Below are 24,394 nucleotides of genomic sequence, written 5' to 3'. Positions count from 1 at the left end.
ATCCACTACACAAAGTGAGGGATGCAGGTAGCATAGACTGTCTCTCAAGGAATCCTTGGCTGCCCCTGTAGTAATGCTTTCTGAACATGAGAACATAACAGCCATCCTGGGTCAGACCAGTGGTCCACCTGGCCCAGTATCCTTGCCTTTCAACAATGGCCAGTGTCAGATGCTTCAGAGGGAATGAACAGACCAGGGCAACTATCGAGTGATCCATCCCCTGTCATCCAGTCCCAGCTTCTGGCAGTCAGAGATTTAGGGACACCCAGAGCCTTGGTTGCATTCCTGATAATCTTTTCTAATGGCCATTGATGAACCTATCCTCCATGAACATATATAATTATTTTTTAACCAAGTTACACTTTTGGCCTTCACATCCTCCCCTGGCAATGAGTTCCAGAAGTTGACAGTGTATTGTGTGAAGAAGTACTTCCTTATATTTGTTTTAAACCTGCTGCCTGTTAATTTCATTGGGTGACCCCTGGTTCTTGTGTTATGTGAAGGGGTAAATAACACTTCGCTTATTCACTTTCTTGACACCATTCATGATTTTACAGACCTCTATCATATCTGTATCTTAGTCATCTCTTTTCTAAGCTGAACAATCCTAATCTTTTTAATTTCTCCTTACATGGAAGCTGTTTCATACCCCTAATCATTTTCATTGCCCTTCTCTTTACCTTTTCCAATTCTAATATGGCTGCTTTGTGCTACTGAGGCTGGTCTACACTATGGGGGGGGTCGACCTAAGATACGCAACTTCAGCTACGTGAATAGCGTAGCTGAAGTTGCGTATTTTAGGTCGACTTACCTGGCTGTGAGGATGGCGGTGAGTCGACCGCTGCCGCGCCGCCGTCAACTCCGCTTCCGCGTCTTGCCGTGGTGGATTTCTGGAGTCGACGGCAGAGCCATCGGGGATCGATTTTATCGCGTCTTCACTAGACACGATAAGTCAATCCCCAATAGATCGATTGCTACCTGCCGATCCAGCGGGTAGTGAAGACGTGCCCTGAAGCAGTGTAAAGAAGCCACAGGAGGGGTGAGAATCTGGTCCTATGAGTATGACCATCAGTGCAAGTACACTGGTACACTCCGGTACACCATACCAGCAAGTTATTTATAGCCAGTACAGCGTATCAGAAAAACACAGGAGGAGTTGGCAGTCCCACGCCTCCTCTGGCGTGGCTGTACCACCCCCAGCCCTTTCACAGAACTGCCTCTCCTCCAGCTCCATCGGTACAGCAGCAGCCCCACTGGAGGACAGGGCTGGGGGGTGGAGCTGGGGGCGGTACAGCCGCCAGAGGAGCTGCTGATATTCTGCTCCTTTGCCCGCTGCCCCGCCATAGTGGGGAAAGGAGCAGAACCCGCAGCCCTGCCCCCCAGCCCTGTCCTCCAGTGGGACTGCTGCTGTACAGTGGGAGACGCAGCTCTGTGGAAGGACGGGGGTGGGGCTGGGGGTTCTGCTCCTTTCCCCGCAGGGAGGGGCAGCAGGGAAAAGGAGCAGAATGCCGGCAGCTCCTCCGGCAGCTGTACCACCCCCAGCCCTGCCCCCCAGCCCTGTCCTCTGGCAGGGCTGCTGCTGTAGTACATGGACGGAGGATGGAGATGCAGCTCCATGGAAGGGCAGAGGGTGGGGCTGGGGGTTCTGCTCCTTTCCCCATTGTGGTTCCTGGGAGGGCCCTGAACCACAGGGCTCTCCCAGGAACTGCAGTGGGGAAAGGAGCAGAACACCGGCAACTCCTCTCTGGCACAGCTGTACACTGCCAGCCCCGCCCCCCGGCAGGGCTGCTGTACAGACGGAGGAGATGCAGCTGCGTGGAAGGGCAGGGGGTGGGGCTGCGGGTGGTACAGCCGCACCGGAGGAGCTGCCAGCATGGGGCTACCCAGTGGCCCCATGTTCTGCTCCTTTCCCAAAGTCTCTGGCGCAGCAGGAGGAGGACAGAGCCCCCCGCTCTCCCATAGGCAACGTGGGATGGATCATGGGGAGGGACAGGGAGAACATGGGGGCTCCAGGCTGGGGCTGGGGTGGGGAGGAGTCACATGGATGGTCACGTGGGGAGGTCACATGCTCCCCTTAGCAAGTGCCCCCCGCCCCCTACCAGCAAGAAATGGATTTTACTTGCACCACTGAGTATGACAGAGTCTAAAGCAGTGCTTCTCAAGCTATCTGATGTGGGGGACTGGCCATTTTTATTTCCAATTTGCCAGGGACCGGTGCCATATTATTATCCTATTCGACGCTCTTATAAGGAAACTCGCCGCGGACTGGCAGCCGACAACCACTTTGAGAAGCACTGGTCTAAAGGATCCAGTTTGGATAAAATAAGAACTGATGCGAGCATAAGTTCATAAGAACATAAGAACGGCCATGCTGAGTCAGACCAATGGTCCATCTAACCCAGTATCCTGTCTTCTGACAGTAGCAGGTGCCGGACGCTTCAGAGGGAAAGAACAGAACAGGGCAATTATCCCTTGTCAGCCAGTCCCCACTTCTGGTAGTGAGAGTCTTAAGGACATGGGGTTGTGTCCCTGACCATCTTGGCTAATAGCCATTGATGGACCTATCCGCCATGAATTTAGCTCAAAATTCAAATGGCATATTTTTTCCCAAGATAGGCTTAAGCTACACAATTAAAATCTAGGTTTGTATTTAGAATCCAGTGTCATGCATCAGCCCGTTATAAGAATGGGGGTTATTTAAAATTTTCTGATCTAGATCTATATTTGGGTTTGGATTTGGGGGTTAGTATGGCTTTTAAAAGCTGTTGGCATCTGGTTTAAAATAGAGCAGCCTGGAAGCCATCATAATATATATGACTTAAAATAAAAATCAAATCTATTTACTCATATGAAAACTTCATAATAACTGGAAACGTATTAAGGTTATGTTTCTGTAAGAAAATTGTTAAATGCATTAGACCAAATTCATTATCTCTGGTGTAACTCTATTGACCTGAGTGTAGAATTCATCCCTAGTGTAACTCCACTGATATCAGAAGAGTTCCACCAAGCATGAATTTGGCCTAACAGATCAAATTCTCCTCTGAAGTACACTGGTGACTTTAATGAGTTTACGCTGATGTAATTGAGAGTAGATATTTTCTGCTATGACTTGATGATCATTTCTTCTATTGCTAACTGCAGTACTAATCTTGCTTTAATACTACCCTAGCTGCTTTTATTATCACTGAAGTTCCTGAGGCCAGGAAATCTAGCACATTCCACTAATCTAATTGTTTAGACAATGTTTTATTATATTATTTCAGTGTCAATTATGACATGCTCTTCTTGCACCTGACAAAAACTTCATGTTGTTTCTGCTTTGAAAATACCAAGCTTCTCAACCAATTTACAGTGTGACAATTTGAACATTAATATGAACTGTGCATATAATGTAAAAACACAGCCATTGCACCTTAGAAAAGCTATCTAGTTATCTACGTTCTTCTTACAGTGGGCCCGTCACCACAGTACTTCCAACAAGTGGACTAAATTTCTTCCACCTCCCCAGAACTAACTGAAAGCAGTAAGTATGGAAAATATATTAACATTATTGATTACAGTGCCTGCTCCTGGAAGTCAATAGGAGCGTTGACTCTGATCTAAGGGGGGCAAGTTCAGCAAACAGTTTTCCCCAACATTGTCCCAAAAATATGGCTGTGTTTTGTCCTACCCGTGACTGTAGGCTTCAGATCCAAGACTGTAGGCAGCAGACCTCTTACTGAGGGATTCTGATCCAAGACTGTAGGCAGCAGACCTCCTACTCTGAGCTGCAGATTCATGATCATAGGCTGAAGACATCTTACTGAGAGATTCTGATCCAAGACTGTAGGCAGCAGACCTCCTACTGTGAGCTGCAGATTCATGATCATAGGCTGCAGATCCATGACTGTAGGCTGCAGACTCGTGACCATAGGCTGCTGATCCATGACTGTAGGCTGCTGCAGATTCATGACTGTAGGCTGCTGCAGACCCATGGCGGTAGGCGGCAGATCCACGAGTGTAGGCTGTAGACCCATGACTGTAGACAGCCGATTTACGCTTCTCCTCCTTTTGGTACTGGCTCAGAGTGGATTGCAGCTCTTTGTGGCGGTACGCACGGTCATAGTGTTGGTGATGTTTCTGGTAGAAAGGTAAAGCCATCATGGTGCCTCCTAACTCACTGTCCACTGCACTTTTCTGCCTGGAAATGCTAAGGTGTGCACCGTCTGAAAAAGAATAGATTAAACAGAAGAAAACTCAAATCAGGGAAACCTCTGAATTAACAAATAATATAAAACCTAAAACTTTTCCTTAAGTCAAATCAATGCACTTAGGACAATCTTCATACAATTTTTTTAGGGTTCAGGAAACTCACATGTCATTCATAGGGTTCAGAAATCCTGTTCTGATCTGGAGTCAACCAAGTAATCCCCAGGACTAAATCAAACTATGAAAAAAGAATAGAATTTTAATGTTCCTATGCTCACTGATACAACTTAGCCAAAGTCTCACAGCTATATTGTCCTGATAACAAAACTGATAATTTTCAATGGCAAAGTTAACAGCATTGTGGAGTATTCTTTCAAAAGTTCTCAACTGTCATTAAATATCTGGGTGAAAACCTGTCCCACTGAACTCAATAACAGTGTTGCTATTGACTTCACTGGGGCTAGAATTTCACTCCCGTTTTCATTTTTACCTTCAAAAGTGGCACTGGGGAGACACCTGCCTATTGTCCTCTTTGATGAAAACAGATGCAAACAAATCACTTAGCTTCTCTCCAATGTCCTTATTTTTCTTGACTGCTCTTTTTCCCCCTGGAAATCTAGTGATCCCACTAACTCTTGTGCAGGATCCCCATTTCTAATATACCTTAAAAGTTTTTTTTATTCATTTTTATGTCTTTGGCAATTTGCTCTTCATAGTTCCTCTTAACCTTCCTAATTTCATAATACATTTTTCCAGTTATAGTTTATCTTCTGTTACGGGTCTCTGAGGTATCAAAAGAAGATGTGTTAGAACCAAAATGATCATTTAAATTGCAATTATATAGCAGCGCTGTGGAATATTCATTCAAGAGTTCTTAACTATCATTAAAAAAATAAACTGCTATATCAAAGGGCTGGAGGGTAGCCAATATTATATTTATCTTTTAAAAAGATGCTACGTGTGATCCCGTAAATGATGGACCAAAGAGCTAGCCAGTACAAGGTAAACTGGACACCAGGTAACCAAAAAATGAAGGACAGAGTTATTAAATAGCTAGATGAGCATGATAGGATAGGGACAAACCAGATGGTTTCTGTAAAGGAAAATCACGCCTCTCTAATCTGTTAGAATTCCATGAAGGACCCAATGAGTTATGGTAGTATATAAAAGAAAACCAGAAGGTATATTTTATTTGGACTTTCAAAAAATATTTGAAGTCCCTCATAAGAGGCAATTAAATAATTAGTTATGGGGTGAGAGATTAACTTCTATCTTGAAGTTAGAACTTGTTATAAGAAAGAAAATAAAGACTAGGAATAAACTCAATTTTCAACAAGAAGGAGGTTGATATATCCAAACCAGGGGTTCTCAAACTTCATTGCACCACAACCCCCTTCTGACAACAAAAATTACTGCACGACCCCAGAAGGGGGGACCAAAGCCTGAACTCACCTGAGCCCCACCGCCTTGGTGGCGTGGCGCAAAGCCCAAGCCCCACTGGCCCAGGCTGGCGAGGCCAAAGCCCAAGCCCAAGGGCTTCAATCCCAGGCAGCAAGGCCTGTAACCTGAGCCCCATAACCTGAGCTGAAGCCCTCGGGTTCAGGCTCTGGTCCAGGGCAGTGGGGCTCGGGTTTTGGCTTTGGCCCCAGGCCTCAGCAAGTCTAACGCCAACCCTGGTGACCCCATTAAAATGGGGTCACGACCCACTTTGAGAACTGCTGGTATAAACTATATGTCTTCTTATTCATATAGCAATAATCACTGTAGTATAAGTCTTATTTTCTTCTTCTACACCTTCATCATCTTCATTCCCCCACACAAAGATAGGGATAGGGCTTGCCAGCCAGAGTGAATCCATGTCCACAGAAGACAGGCTAGTGCAAAGAGATGAGTCTTGCTCTATACATTAAAAGGAAGCAAGACACTCTGATTTCCTGTCATAGAGAGTGCTACAGCTGATCCCCATTCATCTTCACCAGCTTTGTCTCCAGCACTGGCAAGCTTCATTCTGGATACTAGCAGTTGCATTGTTCCTGTTGCTTATGGTACGCCCTCATCTTGAATATTTCAGCGTTAAGTCTCGTCAACCAATCTCAAAAAGGATATGAAACAAACAGAAAAGGTCCAGAGCAGGACAATTAAAATGATTAGACAGACTTCCTTAGGAGGAGAGATTAAAAAGACTAGAACTGATTAATTTAGAGAACAAGACAAAATAAGAGGCGGCATGATGGAAGAGTATAAAATAAAATGCATAGTAGAGAGAAGTTAAATCAGGCATTCCTATGTACATTTTTAGAAGATGAGAACAATAGAACAGTCAGTGAATTTAAAGTCAGCCATTTATTTACAAAATATTTAACATTTTTAAAAGGAAACACTTTTTTCTACAAAACTTAATTAACTTATGAACCTCACTGCCACAAGAAATCACTGTAGCAAAGAGCTCAGTAGGATTCTTAGGAAGATTATACATTTATACAGATATGAATATGCACTAACTAGTTAGTTACACTAGCTAGTATACAAACTTACATGAGATATCAAGCCTCATGGTGCAGGACATAAGCTAACTGCTAATTGCCTGACATTAGCTAGAAACTAATGTTAGGCATGTTATTACATAATTGTCCATTATAAGGTTTTTACACTTTCCTCTGAGAATCTGGTAATGACCATTGGTAGGAACAGGTTAGTCTGATCTGATATGGCAATTCCTATGTTCCTTTAAAAGCCCACAAGAAAATCTGAAATCAATGGGAGTCTTGTCTTTGGCTTCAGTGGAGTAGGATTGAGTCCTATGTCTTAATTTTTATAACATGCTCAGTACATCCTGACAGTACCCAGCTATGTGTGAGGGTAGCATTTCCCCTTGGAATTTGTATATGCTTTTGTGACTTCAGAGCCTAGCCTAGACATGGGTGGCCAATGGTCCATATCATAGGTACCCACAGGTACAGCTTTTGGGTCCATATATTCTGTACTTATTTGTACAATATAAATATACTATAGAAATATTTAATTTGTAACCTATCCATTGAGCTAGTAGTAAGTCTGAATAGTTTGTGCTTTTAAAAATCTACTCAAAATCCTTTTTTAAAAAATATTGAAATAGAAAAACAAAAATGTTGACAGAGGAAAAAATATCAGATTTTCCTCTGAGCTTAGTCAGTGTCACTTCATCTGCTTCAGAATTCACCATAAATCCCATACAATTAGAAAATATTTAGAAGATTATTTACACTTTCTCTCATTCAAGAGGAATTTATACAACAAAAGTCTCCTGTACCTCTAATAACTCATGCATCGTTTGAAAAGTCCTATAGCTATCTGTTCGGATAGCTGAGCTGATAATAACTGAGCCCCCGTACGGATTGGCTTTGTCTCTGCAGCTACACTTTCAGATTTCTCCAACCTGTTACCACAACTCCCTCAACTAACTACTGAGCTCAAAAGATTAAAGGGAGCTACCATCAATCCAGAGTACAGATTCAAAATAAAGAGAGCTTACAAGTTAGAAATATTTCCTGTCTAAATGGAACACTTACCAGTTGCCAAATGAACAATGACAAATATAAAAGTCCTGAAGTGGATGAATGATAGAAAGAAAAATCCAGCAAAATTAAATCCAGCAAAGAGGTGTCAGGACCGGGGCTAAGAACTGGACTCCAAGGTCCAGAACAAAAATAATGCCTGTAGTCAGTGGAATGTCAGAGCCACAGTCCAGACCTTTTATGGCCAGGAAGGCTGATAAATATAGCAGCAAAGAGGGAGAGAGATAGAGACAGATACAGGGAGCTATCTCTATGCAAACACATGATGACTGTAGCTTCAAGCTAAGAGTTCTCTCTTTTAAGTATCCTCACTAAATTCAACACAAAATCTGTATCTCAGTTCAAGATCATTTCTATATATTTTTGTCACTGAAATGCAATCAGATTTAGAAAAAGGAAGAGAATGTTCTGCAGCATGATTTTAAAGTAGAAAAGAGAAGTCTCCATATTTGCAAAAGCCAGTGTTCAGTAACCTGAATTTTATATGGACTCCTTGGATTTTTTTATGTCCAAATTACACTACATGATTTTATCAACATAACATGTATAGCTATGTACAGAACAGATTCCAACTAAATGAAAGAGAATTCAGAGAGGTAATTAATGGCTAATGTCCATAAGGTGAAGCAGTGAGTGTCACTTAAATAGAAAACATGATTTTTCCGGTCTGTTGACAAGCTGTCACATTTTTTATAATCATATTTAAGATAAGATTCTAAATTAAGGACATAACCTCATGCCAGGCATTTAACTAGATATAAACACTACAGTTCTAAGAGCCAACATTTTTTTCTAAATTAATAAAAGTATTATCTCTACTAAGCTATAGTCAGGGAAAACTTCCTTTAGCTTTAGCCCACAGATAATTAAATGGGGTTTTCTTTTTCCTTCATTTAAGTCACAGAAACTTGACACAGACATTATATGCAATTAATATGGCTGAATATAACAACAGATGAATTTCTGTGACTTGAAATATCTGTGTATAATATGTGGCATGTATTGTGACTTTACAACAAACAAGTATTTTCTCCAGCACTGTGCATTTTATTTAAGATACAAGCTATTAGACTATTTTATTTTGTGCATGTAGATTTATATAGATACAGGCCCTAACTCATAGGTCCACTATGATTGTTTTGCATCATCCAAGCAGTGCAAAACAGTTGAAAAGTCTGCTGTAAACTCCCTCCTTAGGAGACCTCTTTCCTAGGCGGAATCCCTGGGTGGTGTAGATTAGATCCCTCATAGTAGCTTTTGGTCACCTGCTCCCCAGCAAAGAGGACATGGCCAGTAAAAAGGAGCGCAGCTGAGTCATCCCTCTTCCTTAGCTATATTTGGCCACTGGAATCACTCCTTGGAACAGTTAGCAGCTGGGCTTCAGGGGTTGGTCAGACCCTTTGTTGGCCCCAGGACTCGGGGAATGCAAAGTTGATGCTGTAAAGTCACCTTTTCTACTGATCGGCAGTCCTGTGCCTCTCCAGCTGCAGCTAGGCCAGAAAATATGGGCCATAATATATGTTAATTTAGATAAGGTAGGAAACTGAGTTTCAGGACTTCTGGGGTCTGCTATTGATTCCCAAATTTGGTTCCTCAGTTCAACCATCTGTAAAATAGGTACAATAATGCGTAGAAATATTTTATGAGGCTTTGTTAGGGCTTAATGCATAGAAATATTTTATGAGGCTTTGTTAGGGCTTGTCGACACATGAAGTTGCTCCCATTTAATTGCAGGTGCGGACATACTTATTCCAGAGTAAGAGTGCCTTGTTCCCATTAGCCAAAAGCACTTTCAAAGCTAGATGGAAACAAAATAAGAGTGTCCACACATGGAGCAATTCAGGAACAGCCATTGCACTTTAAATTTCACACCCTTCCTTAATTAGAAACACTTTCAAGTGTGCAAAGCACATTGGAATCTTTCAATGAAAGACAGTAAAGAAGTGCAAAATATTAATAGTATGTATTAATTTACTTTTATTATACCATAAATTGCCTACATGACAGATCAGATATTAAAACCTGCAAAAGATTATATTACTATTATTTATTATGATAAAATGCCACTACCATACATGGTACTTTATAGATATATAAGGAAACAGGATCCTTGTCCTGAATGGCTTACATTGAAAATAAGATACATATAGGATATTAAGAGTAAATTCCTCTGGGTTCCTTCATTATACCTGGCAGTTAAATTTAGACCTTTCAGGGGTATATAATCTGTTTCAGGCTATAGAAGGGATGCTATTCAGGTGCTAATTTCAAACCATTTAACTTCTATCTAAATAAACAGTACAAATCACAGAGCATTTAAGGTCTAAAAACTCCTGTGACATGGTGTGTCAACATATATTTAGTTACCTAGACATTGGGAGATCATAATCATTGGAATTTTAACTTAGCTCCCTGCTATTTAGAATTACAAAGTGACAGACACCAACACAATTTTCTGAATGGGAAAACTGGAAACCACATTTAGAGTGTGATTTGGCAGAAAAAGGTTCCCAGGCTACTAGCCCATAACAGTTCCACAGGCCTTCTACTCTCTGCAGTTGTGGTACTAATTTTTATGTTGTAGAGCAGTGGATTTCAACCTTTTTTCATTTGCAGACCCCTAAAAATTTTTGAATGGAGGTGTGGACCTCTGTGGAAACCACGGGTTGAAAATTGCTGTTGTAGAGGCAATCTTCTCTTCTTTTGCTGGCTGTGAAATGCCTCATAAGGTATTCTGCACTCCCATTTCCCTACGGTAGAGTCCCAGATTCTACTCATGACAATTACCGTCTAATGCCAGGTTCTTGAGAGTGTTGTCAGGGAGCTCACTGAACAAGATCAATTGGTCCCTACATAGCCAAATGCAGGGGCAGGTTCTACCTCATAACCACACAGCAGGAGAATAAAGGGATTACTGCCCAAATTTGCTGTTGGTCTTTTGCCAGCCATTTGCCTTTATACCAACTATTGTGAGGGAGGTAAAGGTAAATTGCATAATAGTTCTTCTCTCTGAGCTCATCAAAAGACCTATCGTTCAGAGAAGAGCAGTAGTGAGCTTATGCAGTGACCAAGCGAATAGTCTGGTAGCTTTTAACTGATTTTTCCATCAGACAGCAGTCCAAGGACATTTTGCCTAACAATTTCTGGTCACAGTACATGGCTTAACCTGCCATATATATTGCTTCTGACTTCTTGTTGTCAGGGCAAGTTTGTCACGCATACTAAAAGCACCGAGGTCACTAAAACTTTCAGGTGTTGTTACTTCACACACAAAAGTAGCAGTCTCACTGCCCCCCTAAGACATAGAAGCTGTGGACCTGATTCCCCATTGCCTTGCACCTTATGACATTTGCCCCTGTATAAAGCCATGACAAAGTGGGTTTAACGACACCTCATTTTACATCAACTGTACACCCTCTTTGCACAGGTGTGAATGACTACATAGAATGGAAGGCAGTTGAGAAGCAGCCCCTCTTATCTTTGTGCAGGTTTAACCAGGCTCAGCCAAGATTCCAAATGCATGAGATACATGACAAGCTGCTACAAGTGGTTAGCACTAAACAGCACTTCAGATGTTGTGCATTACTGCTGAGTGTATTAGTCACTGTATAGGGCCTGTGGCCCACCCTTCCCCTTGGTTGAGAGGTTGGATCTTTAATTTTGGGCAGGCTTAGACCCACCTATCCCAGTATATGCTAAAGGTACAGCTATGTATATACATTAGATCTGTGTTGTAAGGGAATATTTTCTTAATGGTCTTGATGACATACTTCTGCCTCATTTTCCTCTCCAGAATCATTCCTGCATTTCAAAAGTGGAATTGTTATCCAAAAATATCAACATGTCCATATTTTCAGGTAATGTGTATTTGTTTGCTTGGTAACCAAGGAGCCAATAGGAGTAAAAATTACTTCTATTTAACCACCAATGGTTGGTTATGAAAGATATTTGCAGTTAACTTATGCCAGCCCAGGCCACATCTGACAGTCACCGTTGCAGGGACATTTTCACTTGGTTCTGTTATTGTTACAAAATACACCATTAAAGTCATTTGTTCTGTATGGCTGATGTCAGGTATGCAGCCCAGAATAACAGAGTAATATCTTGCTGACTTCAGATCTGCCACAATCTTCTGTTTGACTTTTGTTGCCAGTAATTGTATGATCTCATTTTGAATTGTTTTTCCAAGGTAGTGGTGTGTGTACATTTCTTGGGTGGTGACTCTTCTTAGATGCTCCTGGAGTACAGCATCAAATTCAGCCATCAGCTCCATAATTTTAAGGAAGTTTCCATTGTTTGGCACATACAGCTGATCTGAAGTGCCACGCAGTGCTAGGTTTTGGGTTGCAAGCATTCTCACAATGGCAATGCGCCTTTTCGGCAGTAAAGAGACTCTGATGCAATCTTCTCTTGATGCTGATCATCTATGGTGGCCTTTAACCTTAGTCTCATCTCAAGCTCTTTCCACCTCTGGAATGCTCTTTGGTGATTTGCTGCCTTCTCATGGCATGCCAGATTTCTAGCCAGATTTTTCCAGTCCTTTGTTCCTGTAGAACCCAATGTGGCTGGAACATTAGACTGGAAGAGTTTGCAACAAAAACAGTATGCAGCATTCTAGGTTTTTGAGTACATAAGCCATGGGCTCTCCACTTTGTCCCCATTGGGGATTTGGGGATTTCACGCCAGTAATGTGTTGGATGGAAACTTCTATTTTCATTGTCTTTGGGGAACATGAAGTTTTTCACTTGCTGTGGCCCATGCAGTACAAGGAAGTCCCTCAGGCTACTGCTCAAGTGGGTCCACAGTCCTGGATCATCTAGACTTAAGGAACTAAACTCAGCAGCAGCTGTTTCTTGCGCCTCCACCACACTCTTCTCTGAGCTACACTTTTCTTCAGGAATGTGCATGGTTACATCCATTTGAGATGGAGATATGGATGCTGCAGTAGCTGCCAGGTCACTTACACTCTTGACTAACTGGAAGATCAGGCATCTCCTCACCACTCACATCCTCACTGGGGCCGGAAGGCTCACCGTGAACATTTGTGTCTATGTATCTCAGGAGAGCTCTTTCCTGCTTAGATAGAAAAGCTTCCTTTGCTTTCTTTCTTTTTCTGAATGTTGCCCCAGAAGGGCATTTTCTTCTTTCACTCATGACTGCTGTTCTGTGCCAGCTATAGTGGCTCTCAACACTCAATTGAAGGGGACAAATAAGCAGGCTGGTAGCAGGGCCTGAGTGACAGAAGATATCAGCGTCTTAAGGGCCTAACTGGCTCCTACTACTTCAGTTGACTGCCTGTTCTCCTCAAGTGGGTTCAGGGAAGCAGCAGGAAACAGGAAGCTCCCTGAGAAGTTGGTGTGAATCAGTCCAGGCTCCTGGGGGTACTAGAGAGGGACATAAGTGGCTCCTCCTCCTCTCTCTCCCTGCTGCTTTCTGTTATTCCCTCTGTAACCCTTCTGCCCATCTAAGTTGGCAGCAACAAGGGCCGGGTTCTGTATCTAGGGGTTCCGTTTCAATAACGCAATGCAAAACCGGCTCGAGCCCCCACCCAGTGACCTGGGACAATTACATACCACCCCCTGGGCACCTCTAAGAGGCAATACTTCCCCTCTCGCAAGCACGGAGTCTGAGTGTAACAGAAAATGTTTAATAACATGAGGTAAACAACAACAGCATTAAATGGAAAAAACACCACAACTAGAGTTTTTAGACCAAACCATGAGCGAAGACCCACCCCAGCAAATTGGGCCGTGTCCTCTCCCGTTGGTTCTTGAAACCAGCGACCCAAGAATCACCAAAGTCCCAAAAGTCCACCAATCCCAAAGTCTCTTGGGTCCAGCAACCCAAGAATCACAAAAGTCCCAAAAGTCCGACAACCCCCCAAAGTCTCTGTCCATGATCAGTGCAGCCCCAGAGTCCAAGGGGGGGGGATGAGCAGGGTGTTAAGGGGCACCTTAAGTGATCCGAGGCCAACCGGCTGCCTCTCCGTGGGGTTCCACCGCAGCCTTCACCACGAACTGCTCCACTCCACCCGCAGTCCCACGAACTGCTCTGGCAGCTGCTCCGCTCCGCTCACCGACCTGTGAGCCACGCTGCTCCGCTCCGCTCACCGACCTGTGAGCCGCTCTGCTCCGCTCACCGACCTGTGAGCCGCTCCGCTCCGCTCACCGACCTGTGAGCTGCACCGTTCCGCTCACCGACCTGTGAGCCGCTCCGCTCCGCTCCGCTCCAGCCATCCCTTGGGCCGCTCCCACAAGGCTCTGCTCTGCTCTGCTAGCTGCTCCTCCAGCTGCTCCGCTCACCGACCTGTGAGCCGCTCCACTCCGCTCACTCCCCGCTAAGCTAAGTTAGCTTAGCTATAGCTTCAGGCTCCCCCACTAGTTAACACAGCCTCAGTGATCTCAGCTCTTAAATAGCCTTAGCTCCTTTGTGATTTCAGCTCTTAGTGATTTCAGCTAGTAGTAGGGGAGCCCCAGTGCTGGTGCACCACTGGCTCAAAGCGAACTCAGCTCAGCAGTCTGTAACTAGACTCCCAAGGGAATCAAAGTTAGCTCTGACATTCAACAGTGGAGAGAGGAGGTAGTGCAATTGGTGTTTCAACCCCCTTGGGGAGGGGGCCACACCATCAGGTACAAATACCTGTCCCCATCCTCTCTCAATTCACTGGGTTTTGTAACCCATGCCCCTTGACAAGCAAATGCTACTTAGGTAATGGTGAATGACTCACTCAGTCCTTCTGTCATACAACAGTTCCACTGGCCTTGATTCACAGAATCAGGGTAACAAAACTTTATTCTTCCTGCCCCAATAACAGAGAAACTGGGGATCCCACACCAGCCAAAGTAACCACTTTGAGTTGCTGTGGTTTCATGCCAGGCGAGTGGGTGTGCCTATGCAAACAAGATCAGCCCCTGGAGTTCTTTTCCACCCTCGCCATAATTCACCACCAGATGTCAGGGTAGAGCTCATCCTGACTCTGCTTACACCTCTCACCTTTTCTCCTGCCTCCCTGTTATGTCTCTTATGCCCTCCTTCCTCCAGCACAGCACTCCACCATCTCTGCGCATCTAGAGCAGAGAGAACACATATGCACCATCAGCAGACAATTTTCTATACTCTGGGTCCTAGTGGCACCCTCCCCACCCCTAACACACACAGTCTGGCACCTGAGGCAGCCACCTCTGTTCGCCTCATCGTAAGGCCAGCCCTGCAACAGTGACAAAAGCTTCAGAGAAAATGAGCCAGGGAAACCTGGAAATCTTTGGATTGTTTTATTGAAGATGGCCAAAAAGGGTTTTGATTAGAGATTTGAAATGTCAGGGAGTCAACTAAATACAGAAAGACTGTTTCAGAAGGTGAGGACACTTTGGCAGAAGGCTCTATCACTCACTGAGGAAAGAGAGGGAATGCACTGAAATCTGGTATTTGAAGAGCATAAGGAATTCTCTTGAGAACAGGGAGGAATAAGATTGGAGAGATACAAAGGAGGGAGCACAAGTCCACAGGGGATTCTGATGACTGGGGGGGAGGCTTTGTACTGAATTCTGAAATGGACAGGAAGCCACTGGAAATTTTAGGTAATGAAGGTTTTGTTTTCCCACTTGTCAGTACAGATAGTGAGACAAATCTCTACATTTTGAACCAACTTAAGGGACAGCAAAAACAAAACAAAACAAAACAAAAACTGTATCAGTCAAGATGAAAGGAGGCAAAGGTTTACAAAACAAATACAGGAGAAGAGGAGATAGGAACATAGGAATTGCCATACTGGATCAGTCCAGTGTCCTGATTGACTGTGGGCAGTACCAGATGCTTAAGAGAAAGGTGCAAGAAACCGCATAGTGGACAATTATGGAATAACCTGCCCATAGAGAAATTTGCCCTAACATCTGTCATTCTTCTTTCATATGGAAACTTGAAATGCAACACGAAAGATTGCTATCCAAGTTTGTCATCCACTCTATGACTTCTGGTGACATGGCTTGAATCAAGGCTGCCCCTCTTGGGCAACAGTTCACTAGATGTTCCAGGTTTTATATGCCTTCTCCACAATCACATATCGGACTGGCTTAAGACCTGAAGCATAAGCCTTTATAGTTTATGCATAGTATAAGAGGAGTAGTAGTGACCTATACTGAGATTGCCTACCACTTTTCTTTCTAAAAATTATTTTTTTACGAGCTCTGTGATCCCATGATTTACAGTAACACTTTGAAATTTGGCATGGTGATAGTTCTGAGCTCAAGTAGGTGCCTTTTGTTTGTCCCCTTGAAAATCCACTTTAATATGACTAAATTACATATTGTCAAAAATCACCATTTACATCTGTTTTTTCTCACTGTAGCTTGTTCCTGGCTTGCTACCAAAAACTGTTGATGTTCTATTAACAATGCACATGTACCACACTCAGGAAGCCGCACAGCACTAACCTTCTGGATGGGACGCAGAAAAAATGACTCCACCTTTTCGCCAAATTGGGGAAGGAGCATAGGGCTAAGAGACTATGAATTCTAGACTCAGTCCTTCTCATGACTAGTGTTAAGAATTCTACTGATGGACTATTTTTGTTTTTCCAGGCTAACTGCAGAGGAATGGTTCAAAAATATGAGAAGATGTTGTTATGGAGAAATTAATACACCAATTACATGCCCAGAAAAATTGACAGAGGACAAATAAATTCATTGATATTTGGTCACCTTTTACTCAGACAACACATTCACATGCAAAAAGTGCACCTCTCCAATTTGTTTAAATATTAACACATGATAGACTTGCCTGTTCTGTTCAATATGTGTAATCAGAGATTCCACACAATTTAATAAAATCACTAGAAACAACATGTCATAAGTGCAATGACGCCCACTCTGTAATATGGTAACACTGTTAAATAGAGAGATCTGATGACTGTACTACTGTATAATGTCTCTTTAAACAAAAGCTCACGGTTGTAATTATTATAGTTTTGTTTCTGATATTTACAATGCAAAAATTTGTAAGCCTGTTAATACTTCCTAAATAAACAAACAGTAAGAAGAGAGAATTCTGTGCTCTTCACAATCTTTATTATTGAGTAAGGCCTTATACCTCTCTGAGGAGTTATACATGATGGGATAGGAACCTAGACCTTTAATATGGCAAACCCAACTCTCAGCCATTTAACCACACTAGTTCTAAAAAAGACTACCAAATTTTCGTATTTGGGTATGCTGTCTGTAAAATGTAGCTACTCCTGCAAATGTAACCCACTGTTTCAGTCTGCTACAACTTATACCCTGTTTCCCCGAAAATAAGACAGTGTCTTATATTAATTTTTGCTCCCAAAGATGCGCTAGGTCTTATTTTCAGGGGATGTCTTATTTTTCAGAAATGAAAAATGCCTTATTATCGGTGGATGCCTTATTATCGGGGAGGTCTTATTATCGGGGGGATGCCTTATATTACAACGAGAGGCAAAACTGTAAGTAGGCCTTATTTTCGGAGGATGTCTTATTTTCGGGAAAACAGGGTATGTCCTACATGAGTGGCTGGTTTGCATAAGATAACAGCCTCCTCCTACCGTCAGCTAAATTACTCTCTTAGCTCAAGTGATGAGGCCTAGGATTCTGTGCTGAAGGCACCACTTTCCAACTGTGATGATGATGTGTGACGAGGGATTCTTACAATTGTACATCATAGGGTTTGTTTGCCTTTTAAAAAAAATAAATACATAGGAAATTACATTCAAACTAAGTTAAAAGAATGTTAAGTTTGCCAAGTCAAGCACCTAAAAATTAGGAAATGCCAGAATTAGGGTTGCTTATTTAATCTTAATTCTGTCCCTTGCACTATGATACAGTCTTTAATTACATGATCACATAATATTTTTTTCACTGCACAGAAAAGGTTTTTGCTAGGGTGACCAAATTGTTCACCACCTCCTCTTAGTCTGTACTTTGCTGTGCAATTCTTAGAATATATATCCTTGTTTACTTTTCATCTTCTACTTTCCATTTTCAATCACCATTCTGTACGCTGATGTTGCTGGACAAGATTTGGCATAAGAACTTGCATCATGAAATTTGGCATGCAAAATCTGGCATAAAGAACGAAGTACTAAAGCAGAAGTATCTTTTGCCTCATACATCAGGTTATCAATCTACGTGCTGTCAGATAAGCAAACCTTATTCCTGGGGCTCACCAGTCTCTACCAAGGTCTTAAATGGCTGGGATATACCATAATTTGGCAGGTTGCTGCATGCATCAACAACTGATATATTGCCCATTTTTGCTGAGTGCACAACTTAGGCCCTATTCTGTGGGCTGAGTTTCTCATCTGCCTCATTTTTCATTTAGCGCTTCAGTTATTTATAGGGGCAGTGGGGAGGGCAGATGTAGTAGTCCACTGGCACTAAAAATCATTCTTTAAAAATCTATGTGCTCTGTTACACTAACTATTCTGCTTCTCCTTGACTCAGACACCACTACTGAATCTTCACAACTGGGAATTCTGTGGAGATTTTTATTTGCCCGAAATTTGACAGGAATATTTGGTACAAATTTATGGGAACATGCAAGTTGGAAAACAGAAACATTCTAACATTCCCCTAATTTTTTTCTTAGATCATGGCTACTACTGTCTAGCCATAAATCAAAGCTAAATATGAGGGAGAGGAAGAGATTATAAGGACTTTCCTTAAGAATAATAGCAAACATCCTGAGTAGAATCAGTAGTCATTGGAAGTCTATCTGCTACTGTGCTTTTACAAGAAGTACAATTTTATATAGTACAGTCTCTCCCATCTGCCACTTTGTTTTGTATTTAGGTGGTTATTTTATTCAGTTTTTTATTTCTTGTTGGCTTTTGTTTTTTGCTCTGTTCTCGTTTACTGTATCTCATAGACTTTATCTAGACCTTTCTCTGTAGTAAAATCTGGGCTATCTATCCCTGATCTAGCTTGGCCTTCTCTGGGCATATTTGATTTCCATTTGTGTTTGATGTTATATCCCTTTTCATTTGGAAAGTCAGTTCAGGAGTTTCACTGATTATCACTCACTTTTATTTTCCCCATTTTATGAATGTGTAGTTGAAAAACTAGAAAGACTGAACTATTAACAATTATTTTCTTATCATATTGGAAACTAGCCAGGAAGATTAAAATACTTTTGTGAGCATAAATTAAAATATACGTACTCTTTTAAGCAAATGTTTTTTGTTTGTTTTTAATGAAAGAAATCAGCCTGGTAGTGAAAGAAAATAAAGATTTGATTTGGAGTCTGGACGAAAGCTCAGTGACTGACTTCCAGCGTCATGGAAAAAAGAGCTTGCAAGAGGAAAAATTGACTCTGTCATGACTGAATCCTGCTCCCAAAGGCACTGCAGATTCTAAAGCACCAAATAAACATGATTTAGAGGAACTATGCTAGTATCTACTGATGATAATCAGTTGTCCACTGTTACTGTTAGACCAATACAAAAATGTTCTCCTCACCAGAAAAAAATGTAATCACATTTTCTAGGTTCATTTCCAGTTTTTATTTGTTTCTATAAAAGCAAATTTACTTAATTTCTGCTGGCAAAACAGTAAACACCACTATATAATTGGCAAAATGTCTCTGTTCAGCAGGGCTCTCACCATCAAAGTGAGAGAATTTGGGTAGTTTGCCCAGTCTATCCCTATGTTATTCCAATGTATTCATTTTTGCCATAGACAGGACTCTGTTTGGTTCACATTTCTTTTACAAAGATTTTAATCTATTATTCTGTGCTTTTTAGGGGTGGGGAGGAGGTCAGGTGTAATAGTCCACTCTTTCTCTCTTTCATATTTTGCTGTTCACAGTATCAAAACAGTGCTTGATTGCTTGGAGCGCTTTCTAAATTTTCCATACCCCACAGGGAATTACTATTTCGGATGATGCACCACTAGCAAAATATCTAAATCCAATGCCACTTCACTTGTGGTTTTCAATCAAGCTTATCCCTTATGAAGCAGAATAGTATACAGCAGTATAACCCAATTATTTTGACAGGTTTCAGAGTAACAGCCGTGTTAGTCTGTATCCGCAAAAAGAAGAACAGGAGTACTTGTGGCACCTTAGAGACTAACAAATTTATTAGAGCATAAGCTTTCGTGGACTACAGCCCACTTCTTCGGATGCAAGAAGTGGGCTGTAGTCCACGAAAGCTTATGCTCTAATAAATTTGTTAGTCTCTAAGGTGCCACAAGTACTCCTGTTCTTCTTTTTGCCAATTATTTTGAGCTACCATAATTACCCAGACCCTGCAGGTCTGAACTGAAATAAAAAATGGTTGTTACCTGTGTTGGAGTAAGTTTAGAGTAATACTTCAATTATAAAGAAAGTTATCACAGACTGAAAATATAGGAAAATAAATGTCTTGCACAAAGAAAGACTGGATCTGTATGCTCTGTGCAAGATTTATCAATTGCTATTTCAGAAGTTGCTTATTGTTGAATTTTCATTTAGTCAATATAGGTCAAATCTTCCATTATTTATTAAGGCAAAACTCCCTCTGAAATCAATGGGAATTTTGCTTGAATAAGAACTGTAGAAATTGGCACTAGTTGTTTAGGATGATGGGATGCCAATGCTAGACAACCAGAAGACAAGATGCCTGTTAATTTACTGATAGAGATTTTTTTTGCCATTATTTCTGTCTTCCTAGCCTTATATTTGCTTTAATATGCATATTATTTTCCAAACCTTAAAGAACCAAAAGCATACTTTAAATTCATTATGCAGTAACTAAAAATTGTTCTTATTGCTAAAATGCAATGATATATACATTTGTAGAGCAACCTTAATATACAGTTTCATGATATGCTTTCCATATAGGCAATATTGCCACCCCATAATGTTCAAAAATCATAAGTCTGGCCTAAAAATTATTACGTTTGTCTAAAAGAGTGGTTTTCAACCTTTTTTAATTTGCAGGCCCCTAAAATATTTTGAATGGAGGCATGGACCCGCTGGAAATTTTAGACATAGTCTGTGTATCCATAGGGGTCCGCGTTCCAGGTTGAAAATCACTGGTCTAAACTAAATATCATGTTTTCTGGTCTGTCTTGTTTTTCAAATTCCCCCCAGTCCAACTCAGTATTGTTGGGCCAATTACAGTGTTTATTTTCCCAAATGCATAGAGTAAGGTGACTCTGGCTGTCACTGCAGGAACTCTTGCTGCCTGCCTGATGGCACAAAGCTTTTAGCTTCTTCCCAAGTCCCTAAATACTAATTAATTAATTAGGCCTGTGCCGATATTCCCCCCACCTCTCACATCAATTCTGCCCTGGAGCACCCATATCTGCCCCTCACCCTTCAGTGCACCTCCTGCACTCAGTGAGTGCTTCAATGTCCTCCCAGGTCTGGGGGTGCAGCTGCAGGAGGATCCCCTTCTCAGGCCTGTGGGGGAGGAGTTATTCCCCCCCCCTTCCCAGATCTGGTGTTGCCGGGAGGGGGAGAGAAAGGGGGAGCAGACTGATCCATTTTTCACAAAGGGCAGCAGAGAGGCTGCTCCTTCCTTCCCCCTTCCCTCCTATGAAAATGACATTGTCAGGGAGGTGGGGAAGGCAGCCAATCAGACTGCAAATGTTTAAAACACTGCAAATGTTTAAACAGAGCACATATTATAGAGTTGCCACCTCTGAAATGCAGAATAAACACCCAATGGTCACTTCCATCCCCAGCAACAAAGAGTCTTAGTGCTGCTGACTATGGCTAATTATTACTAAAATGTTTTAACGAACTATTTTATACCACCCTACACACACACACACCATGTGTATTTTTTTATTTTATGATTTTTCTTTACTTACCTTATCCTAACAGTCGGCAGTCTGGACTATTGGGGTGTGAATTGTAGGGCATTCTACCATGTCCCAAGTGAAAAAAACCCGGCCACATGGCAACCTTACCATAAGTATGGATTCACAATGACAGACGGATCCTTAGCCCAGCACCCAGCCTGAGTAGTTGAACATGAAAGGAAGAAAGGAATCTTCCCCCAGGCTATGGAGCAGCTGCTCTGCTGCCCCACAGCAGCCAATGCAGCTCTGAGGACTCAATAATTTCCAAAGAGGAAGGGTAAGGTCACTAGGTTCAACTGCTGCCAGGGAGGAGATGCTATGGTTGATAATGATCCAAAGCAGTGTGGACCGACGCATGTTCATTTTCATCATCTGAGTCAGATGCCACCAGCAGAAAATTGATTTTTCCTTTATGGTGGTTCAGGTTCTGTAGTTTCTGCATCAGAGTTTTGCTATTTTAAGACTTTTGAAAGCATGCTCCATACGTCATCCCTCTCAGATTTTGGAAGGCACTTCAGATTCTTAAACCTTGGGTCGAGTGCTGTAGCTATCCTTAGAAATCTCACATTGGTACCTTCTTTGCATTTTGTCAAATCTGCAGTGAAAGTGTTCTTAAAATGAACAACATGTGCTGGGTCATCATCTGAGACTGCTGTACCATGAAATATATGGCAGAATGTGGGTAAAACAGCAGGAAACATACAATTCTCCCCAAAGGAGTTCAGTCATAAATTTAATTAATGCAATTTTTTTAATGAGCATCGTCAGCATGGAAGCATGTCCTCTGGAATGGTGGCCAAAGCATGAAGAGGCACACGAATGTTTAGCATATCTGGCATGTAAATACCTTGCAGTAACAGCTACAAAAGTGCCATGAAAATGCCTGTTCTCATTTTCAGATGGTTCAGACTTTTAGGCTCTGAAGTTTTACATTGTTTTGTTTTTGAGTGCAGTTAGGTAAAAAAAAAATCTACATTTTGTAAGTTGCACTTTCATGATAAAGAGATTGCAATACAGTATTTGTATGACGTGAATTGAAAAATACTATTTCTTTTGTTTATGATTTTTACAGTGCAAATATTTGTAATAAAAAATAATAATATAAAGTGAGCACTGTAACCTTTGTATTCTGTGTTGTAATTGAAATCAATATATTTGAAAATGTAGAAAAACATCCAAAAATATTTAATACATTTCAATTGGTATTCTATTGTTTAGCAGTGTGATTAAAACTGTGATTGATCATGATTAATTTTTTTAATCGCAATTAATTTTTTTTAGTTAATCACATGAGTTAACTGTGATTAATCGACAGCTCTAGTCACAATGGAAACCATTTCAAATGCAGAACATACTAGAATGGTATGACTATTCAGAATGGTATAACTAGATGGTTAGAAATTGAACAATGTTAATCTGCAAAGTGGCCCATGTCTTCAAATTATGCCTGTAATTAAAAGGTAAAAGCTAAAACTAGCTAATCAATCTTTCACACATATGATCATGTATCAGTGAGAAATGCTGATGGCAATATTGTAATATCTGAGATCTTCAGTAAACATCATAATGCTTTCTTTGATTAGTAATGTTTACTTTTCAAGTGTCAGATATGAGCGTAAAATTAGTTTAAAATAATGAGCTAACAGGAAGAGTCCTTGAAATTAAAAGCCAGTCAGCTCTTCCTTAGCTTCAGTTCTGTAAGCAAAAATAAAAATCAATTTTTTCAATGTTGCTGTCAAATTTAGTTTTGGAATAAAATTGCTTTTGCTAGAGGTGGCAGCTGTGGGGAAAATAAACCTTCCAAGCATCCTACGCCTTCAAGTGAGTAGACTACACAGTAATGGGTTTTTTCAAGATATAGTCAATTATATCAAAAATGTTGGTAAATAACAGCTTATCCAGTGAGCCGCATATGCAAGTAATCAATGGCCTGCCCAGTGTAATAAGGGTTGGACACAAATGAGTGCTGATAAGGAACTGGATGAAGCCCTAATTCCCTGCTATGTCCTAGCCATGTGTGAACATAGTAGAAAGTAGTGGTGGCACTTTCTCTCATCCCTTCCCTCCCTGCATCTTGCTGCCACCTTTTCTTATGTTGGTGGGTAAGGAGGAGGCAACTGGCACAGGAGGCAAATGTGGTGCAAAGTGACCTTAGCACACCAGAGAATCCAGCCCTGAAACTTTATTGTCTGACCCTAGTCACATGAGCTAGGTCTAGGATGGACCACGTCCATCCTGTTTTGGCTGCGACAGTCCCTTTTTTAAGCCCAGTCCTGGCCATCCTGAATTTTTTGGCAAAACTGGGCATTTGTCCCATTTACTCTTGCCAAGCGATGATCAAAAAAGCCAAACAAGTGGGTTGCGACCCCTAGCAGGGTACAGAAGAATATGCAGTGGGGAGCAGCAATGCCAGCCCTGGAGCAGGAGGGAGGGCTAGGAAGAGTGGCTTGGGATGGGCCATCCCCGCTCAGGTGGGCAACAAGGGGGCTTGGGCCAGCCTCGCGCGCGGAGGAGAAAGGGGGGCCTTGGGCCAGCCCTGCAGGCAGGAGGTAGAGAGGGCTGGGAGGAGGGGGTGGCTTGGGTGGCGGGGGGGCCTCGGGCCAGCCCCGTGTGGTGTCTCGTTTTTCCCTTTGGGAAAATATGGTCATCTTAGCTAGGTCAGGTTTTAGTGTTTCTTTTTTTTTTAATCAAATGAAAATAAAACATAACACCAGCCAAAAATAACAAACACAAAATAATCTGTCAGTACTTACAGTCTCTGAACCAAAATGGGTTTCTTAACACTTAGCCACTTCTTGTTCTCAGAACAATTCCTTCTGCAGTGTCCACAACTGGAGTCCGCATTTTCTT

At 41.9% G+C, this 24,394-nt stretch overlaps 1 protein-coding gene and 1 long non-coding RNA gene across 6 annotated transcripts in view; one reads left to right on the top strand and one right to left on the bottom strand.

The window, feature by feature from the left end:
* The window catches only part of MYOM1 (myomesin 1), a 98,974-nt gene extending 91,079 nt beyond the window's left edge, over positions 1-7,895 (bottom strand). For 2 of the 5 annotated variants that reach the window (XM_065585321.1, XM_065585320.1), the window contains exons 1-3: positions 7,740-7,880; positions 4,358-4,429; positions 3,674-4,208 (exon numbers count right to left, since the gene is read on the bottom strand). In XM_065585321.1, coding sequence (XP_065441393.1) covers positions 3,674-4,208; positions 4,358-4,364 — 542 coding nt within the window. In that variant the 5' untranslated portion in view covers positions 4,365-4,429; positions 7,740-7,880. Of the gene's footprint in view, positions 1-3,673; positions 4,209-4,357; positions 4,430-7,739 lie in introns of all 5 variants that reach the window. The other 3 variants (XM_065585322.1, XM_065585323.1, XM_065585324.1) reach the window with 3 other exon arrangements.
* LOC135981690 (uncharacterized) overlaps positions 1-22,792 on the top strand; it is a 30,164-nt gene extending 7,372 nt beyond the window's left edge. The window contains exons 2-3 of the long non-coding RNA XR_010598826.1: positions 18,955-19,751; positions 19,983-22,792. This is a non-coding gene — a long non-coding RNA (uncharacterized LOC135981690). The remainder of the gene's footprint in view (positions 1-18,954; positions 19,752-19,982) is intronic.
* The last annotated feature ends 1,602 nt before the right edge of the window (positions 22,793-24,394 follow it).

Source organism: Chrysemys picta, chromosome 2 (genome assembly GCF_011386835.1).
Source record: "Chrysemys picta bellii isolate R12L10 chromosome 2, ASM1138683v2, whole genome shotgun sequence".
NCBI lineage: Eukaryota > Metazoa > Chordata > Testudines > Emydidae > Chrysemys > Chrysemys picta.
Note: the sequence above shows the minus strand (reverse complement) of the source record. Positions and strands in the feature narration are given on the sequence as shown.